This window comes from Trachymyrmex septentrionalis, unplaced genomic scaffold (genome assembly GCF_001594115.1).
Source record: "Trachymyrmex septentrionalis isolate Tsep2-gDNA-1 unplaced genomic scaffold, Tsep1.0 scaffold81, whole genome shotgun sequence".
Taxonomy (NCBI): domain Eukaryota; kingdom Metazoa; phylum Arthropoda; class Insecta; order Hymenoptera; family Formicidae; genus Trachymyrmex; species Trachymyrmex septentrionalis.
Window position 1 is genome coordinate 462648 of NW_017305997.1, and position 6291 is coordinate 468938.

General features: G+C 38.2%; 1 protein-coding gene across 1 annotated transcript in view; it reads right to left on the reverse strand.

Moving 5' to 3' along the window:
- The window catches only part of LOC108754884, an 8579-nt gene extending 7817 nt beyond the window's left edge, over positions 1-762 (reverse strand). Inside the window, exon 1 of the mRNA XM_018497537.1 lies at positions 615-762. Within this exon, the coding sequence (XP_018353039.1) occupies positions 615-652 (38 nt within the window). The 5' untranslated portion in view covers positions 653-762. The remainder of the gene's footprint in view (positions 1-614) is intronic.
- Positions 763-6291: the final 5529 nt, after the last annotated feature.

The window sequence follows — 6291 nt, forward strand, 5'->3', positions numbered from 1 at the left end:
TAAAAAAAATTCATATAATTTTACATGGAAATCACATGCATTTGTTTCAGTGTTAGAATATGACATATTATACAATAGCAATTTTACTTTTTATAAACAATCATAATGGAAAAGTTACGTTACTTATCTTTAATAATTCTTTTAATATTTATATGTCATATATGGACAAAGATTAAGAAAGCAAGAAAAAGAAAATATATGAATATATTTTATATATAATTACATATTTGTATACACGTATTTGTATTGTGATAGAGCAGATAATATGTAAGACGAGCGCGAAACATAATGTACGTTATTGCACTACTAAGTGACGTTAAAATTATATATATGTTCCTTAATATTGTTACGCAATAATTGACGATTGGATGATCACAGCGATAATTATTTGCAAAATCTGTAATATGAAATAGTGCAAAAGAATAATAATTTAGAATGACGATGAGAGGCACGAAATTGTGAAATCGCATATCGACGCAAACTCGTGCTTAAACGATAATTAAGTAGTAATTGTCATATACGCTAAATTAAGTAGTGATTGTCATACATTATTCAATTATTGTATTATGCTGCTCATTATTGCCGTATTATACTGTGAACTTATTCTCTCTTACATAGTAAATGGAATCTCGTTCACTGGCAAGTGAGCCATTGAAATATAAATTTACAGAATTGGAATATATATACTAGTAAATTTTAAATTTAGCGAGATTAGTTGCCATAATGATCCTGACGTCCAAAATTTTGGTTCTTTGAAGGCTTTCGAAAATAATGGAGCGAATGGACTTGACGCATGTCGTGCGCGCGTTATTTCTACCATACTATCCGTTTCGTTACCTCTCTCTCGCTTTATATCACACAATTTCTGAATTTTTAAATCTACAATGAAATGGTTCTTACTGCTAAAAAAAGAAAATAAATTGTCGATCTTAAATTTTCACGAAATTGTGTAACAGCTCGTGTAATAATCTCGTTTCTACATGATCGAAGCAATAATAATGAGAGCACTAATAATGAGTGAGATACGTATGAGATAATTGTAAAAAATGTATATTTAGACAGTGTATGTACACCGAGTACTTCATTTTAGCGACGAGTTTTAGTGTGGTTCTGGCATGCGGCAAAATACATTTTTTTCCATGAATGTTGCAATTTTCCATTATTTACGCCGGCATAATCCGACGGTGCGTATCAGGTTGAAAGCCAGCGTAAAATGTAATACGCGCTTTTGTAATTTGACTGTCAGTTGCAATCGACCTGTCCGCAGTAGCTATATTTGTAAAGGAACGTAATAGAACGTAATAAAACATCTTTATGAGTGGCGAGTATCTCTTTCCGAAGCTTTGTGTATTCTCGTATCGTCTTTCCATTCATTAAAATAGTGAAGATAACGCTCCTTGATTTACCAAGATCCATGGTGAAATACAAAAATGGAAGACGACATTGTTAAATTCATAATATCAAATTATATACAATTTCAGTCATTTTTAATCATTAATTTCTATACCACTGTTGTATTTGTTTAATTTACTTAAAACAATAGAGATCCAAAAATTTTTAATTCCAGAAAATATATTAAACTTGACTGAAATTTAGTTTATTACTTACGTATACTATAAGTGCATACGTTAATGCAGACAATATATACTTTGAAACTAACCATGGAAATGGATTGATTTACATTTTGTCATAGATGGAAGTTAAAACTAACAAAATTTTATTTTACTCAAGGGATTGGGTTATCATTGCTCCTTTGATATTTAATAGAAGAAAAATATACGTGGTATACTCTATTTTAAAAACCGATTGAGACCGAAAGATAATGATGCAAAATTTAAATGCAGAATGTAATACGAATCGTGGATAATACCGTATTCATGTCACTAGCTGTTTACCGCTTAAGATCGAACTACATTGTCGCCATCACTTTGCCCCACGATTTTCCATACGACGAGCGACGGATTTTACGTCGTGTTACAGCTATTGCGGCTTCACATATGCATGCATGTACCGACTCGTGCGCTCTGGCAGACCCAAAAAGAGCGACGCGGGCTGACGTTGGAGCGACGGGAGGACTGTCGCGCGCAGTGATGGATGTCGGCAGGCTTAAATTTTGCGAAATTCCGGGTCTCTCCCCTGTTGCCGTCGCTATTTCCAGCCTGCTCCTCACTCTCTCCCTTCCTTCATATCGTCCCTTCCCTCATATCACAGGTTGAAAACGCGTGACACTGACGAACTTTCAAATAAAGCTAGCGAGATGCCTTATCTAAAAATTTCTATTTTCGTTCGCCATCCTAAAAAGTTGGATATCCAATATTAAATCCAATAGAACATTTTGCACCCTCTAAGATAGTCTCAGGACTAGAATGTTTAGGATAGCTGAAGATCAAGAAGATATTATCCCTCTGTCTGTCTCTCTCTCTCTCTCTCTCTCTCTCTCTCTCTCTCTCTTCTTTGTTAGCTTAGTGAAAGCCTTCGACTACTTTTTAGAATGCGGGGTATAAGAGATTGTATTCTGACGTCCTTCAATAGAGGGATCAGCACAGTCCGTAGAATCCTCGCGCCTATTTTGCATAGGTAATTCATCGGTGCTTTTCAATCTTGGAATGAGACGTCTCGAGTGCGTACGCTTTAATAGTAGTTTCACTTAATAGTAGTTTCAATGATGTGATCTTGAGCAAGACAGGGGCAGTGGATCAAAGTCCCTCGCCTACCTATTTAAGGATAATGTACTTTTGGCGATGGGTGATGCATAACGATCGTTATGGATTTACGGGGCCGCTAAAGTGGAGAAAGTACATACGTGCCTTTATTACATATTTAAGCCAGCCGCGTAAAAGTTGGAGTATTGAAAAAGGCCGGAACACTTTTCAAATTAGTTTTCGAGGGTTTTACGAGCGGATACACTATGAAATACGCGCCGCCACGATCACAAGTATCCGTTTTCGTGTTTCGCTTCCGTTTTTGCAATAAAATATCTCGTACTGTGTGTGTATGTATAACGTATATGAGATTCACGATAGTCTATCGATCGCGTTTTTACATCTAACGTAAACTGAAAAATATATTTATTTATATGTATAATTATATATATATATAAACTCATTGTGTTTATTAATACACAGTTATTTGCATTTCTATATGTAACTTCGTATATGAAATGCCGTCATTGTCCGAGTTTCATTTGCAACAGATTCCTTCATATCGCGATGTGCACCGGTGGACCGTAATGCACTTACATATGCATATGCATAAGTGCGCGCAAAAAGAACGCGACATTTTTTTTTTTTTTTAGCAAATCGAGGATACGAGGGTGCATCTGCACGATGCTATGCAGTCTGAGAGAAAAGCTCTCGAGATACCAGACACCCTTTCGACTGTCTGGCCGCAAGGCAACTTCGCCTAAGTGGCGAGCATTATACCTATCTCTCTCTCTCTCTCTCTCTCTTTCTCGTGTCTCAATAGCAGTTCACGCAGCTACGCTGTTAGCTGGCGTGCAAAGCTGCTTTTCTCTGGCACCCAAAGCGCGATAGGGATAGGGGATGCGAGAAGAATCGCGGTGTGTCGTTCACCCTCTTTCACGAGGCATCGACAGGCACGATCAGGCGTATCATTTTCCGTCGCACTTCAGAATGGTTTTGAGAGTGTTTCCACCTGTCGAGTGACAAAACTTTTCTTTGCGGTGAGATTGAATATCGGAAATGCTGAGGATATTCGCGAAACGACTGCGATAAAATCCATCTATATTCCACGATATCTCATTGTTTGTTACTCAAATCTTTTTCATGTTTATAATCAGAAAATACTAAGAAAGTAAAAACTATGTTTTCTTTTCTCTCATTGAATTTCTCGTTGTACTAATAATATTCCATTAAAATGTATAAAGTGTCGCAGACGCTTCCGAGACGTGGAAGTATGCAACAAGATCCCCTTTTAAAGTTTCGAAACGCGTTACGCAAGAAAGCGGTTTACGATTGTGCGAAATACGTTTCGCGTCGCCTCGATAGAAATCCCATCAAAGTTTACGATAAAAGTTTGCGATCTTGAAATTTTTGGCCACTAGAGAGGTCGCCGCCCTTATATCGGGGTAATAGCGGCAATCGGACTGTGAAAAAAAGCCCGCGTCTCTCTTGGGAAATAAACCTGCGTCCCTCCAACATCCCAAAGGTATTTCTGCGAAATACGGCCGGCAAGAAAAGATTAAACTGATCGAGCTCGCTTGTACACTGCACATACGTTCTTTTAATATACAAACGGAAAATTATATAAGCATTTATTTATTATTTATAATGTATAAAAATAATTCGTGTGATAATTATAATACATGGAGCAAAAAATAATTAAAATGTATTATTATGAACAGTTTTTATATCTATATTACATGTCTGTTATATATTGATCTCGGCTATGTTGAAGATATACTTCATCGAATTTTACCGCAAAACAACAAGAAATATTATTAATTTGCTATCAGCAGGAAACTTTAGTCTGCAGTTACGAGTTTAAATACACGGATTGAAAATTATATTTCCCTTGAGTCCGAGAGCAGTATTAAAGAGACGTCGGCCATAATTCCGGCTAGAAGGTTTAGTAAATTATCACAAAAAAGAAGAATTTGATATCGACTGTTGGAGCAAAAGAGGGGTGGCCGTCGAGGCACACTATAGACGGATTGGGGGAAGTTCAATTATGTGAGAGCACGTAAAATACGTGATTTTTATCCTGACATGACATACCGGTGTGCGACAGGAAGGGAAAAGTTGTACCTGATCAAAAGAAGGGATTTAGTGCGACACTTTGAATGATAATGACGTATAGCGGAGAAGGTAGCAGAGAACGAGCAGAGAAAAGAGAAAACGATTTGAGGAGGGATTCGATAAGCTGTCGACAGAGTCGAGAGATAGATAATCAAGGCCAGACTAGAGGTGAATCAGACATGTTAACCGATCAATCGTTGTTGGTACCATCGACGGCGGTGCGTCGCGCGTGGACGACTCGGTGTAGAGGGTTCGGTGTAACGCATCAGAATACCGAAAGGGGGTAGTTGGGTTTGAGGGGTGGCGGGGCACAGACTGGTGGAGCTCGGGTAATTACCTAGACCCGATCTAGCTACGGTCCCCCGAGCGTAATCACCAACACGTGCTGCTATTAGGCGTGCACGTGATCGATGTGTCGAGTCCACTGGAAAATCGGTCGCTCGTCAGGTCCAGATTTTATCGAGAGGATAGGAGTCGCTCCTATTCGCTCGTATTCCCTGAATTTCCCCATCGTTCGAGTTTGAGGCCAGACTTTAAAATAGAATATCGTGAAATAAATTTTACTGTTTCGAGACGGCTTCGGGTATGTACCTAATCTTTCGTATGACTCTCTATAACGTTTGTGAATAAATTGTAAAAGTTACGTTATTAAATGTCTTGTAAGTTCTTTTTAACTTTATTACTGCAAAGTGTGTTTATCTGGAAAATTATTAATAAATATTCTTTCCCTCTAGAATATTGAAGAAATATTATTTCCTATTTGTTCCGAGATACACGAATAGATCTAAATTGCTCCCGCTGGAAACTGGGGCGCGCCTGTTGTATTTTGTCATCTAAAACTCCTTGGTTATTATTTAACGGTCGTTTGCTCGAACGTTTTCGATGCTCTCCAATTCGTGGAACATTTGCCGATCTACGGTAAAGATTAAATATATTTATTCAATCAGTTTGCGGCTCCAGGTTTGGTACATCTGGCACTCGGAGCGGTACAACGTTTGTACCGGTTCCTGAGGGCGACTCATTCACAGAGATGCAATCTGGCAGTTTTCCAATTGCAATCCATGCGATCCGCCGCCCGCGGACGTTAAATAAAATTCAATTTTCCACGTGGGGGCCATTTCGCGAGAGCTCCATTTTTGTGAGCTCTCTGATTTTAAATCGTGTAAATTGTGTCAAAATCGAATAAACGATCATTTCGTATCGCTGAGACGCGAATCCTTGTATAACTCATAATCTGTTTCCTGTGGCTAAATCGGTATACATTTTTAAAACTTGAAATGAGATAGATATATGTTTGATATTTGGCAAAAGCGAGAAAGAAAGTTCCACTGCAGTCTAGGGTAGCAAGAGAAAACAGATCTATAGTTGGCACTGGTGAAAAAAAAAAGATTAAGTAACTCACCACCGTCGAAAAATTCCATTAAAAAACGTTTCCTCCTGTCAATAACGCTACGAATACCCACTGGGTTGACCCAGTTCATCGCCCTCGCGATGAACCTGTTTTGTCGCCACCTTCGGTGACAAATGAAATCCC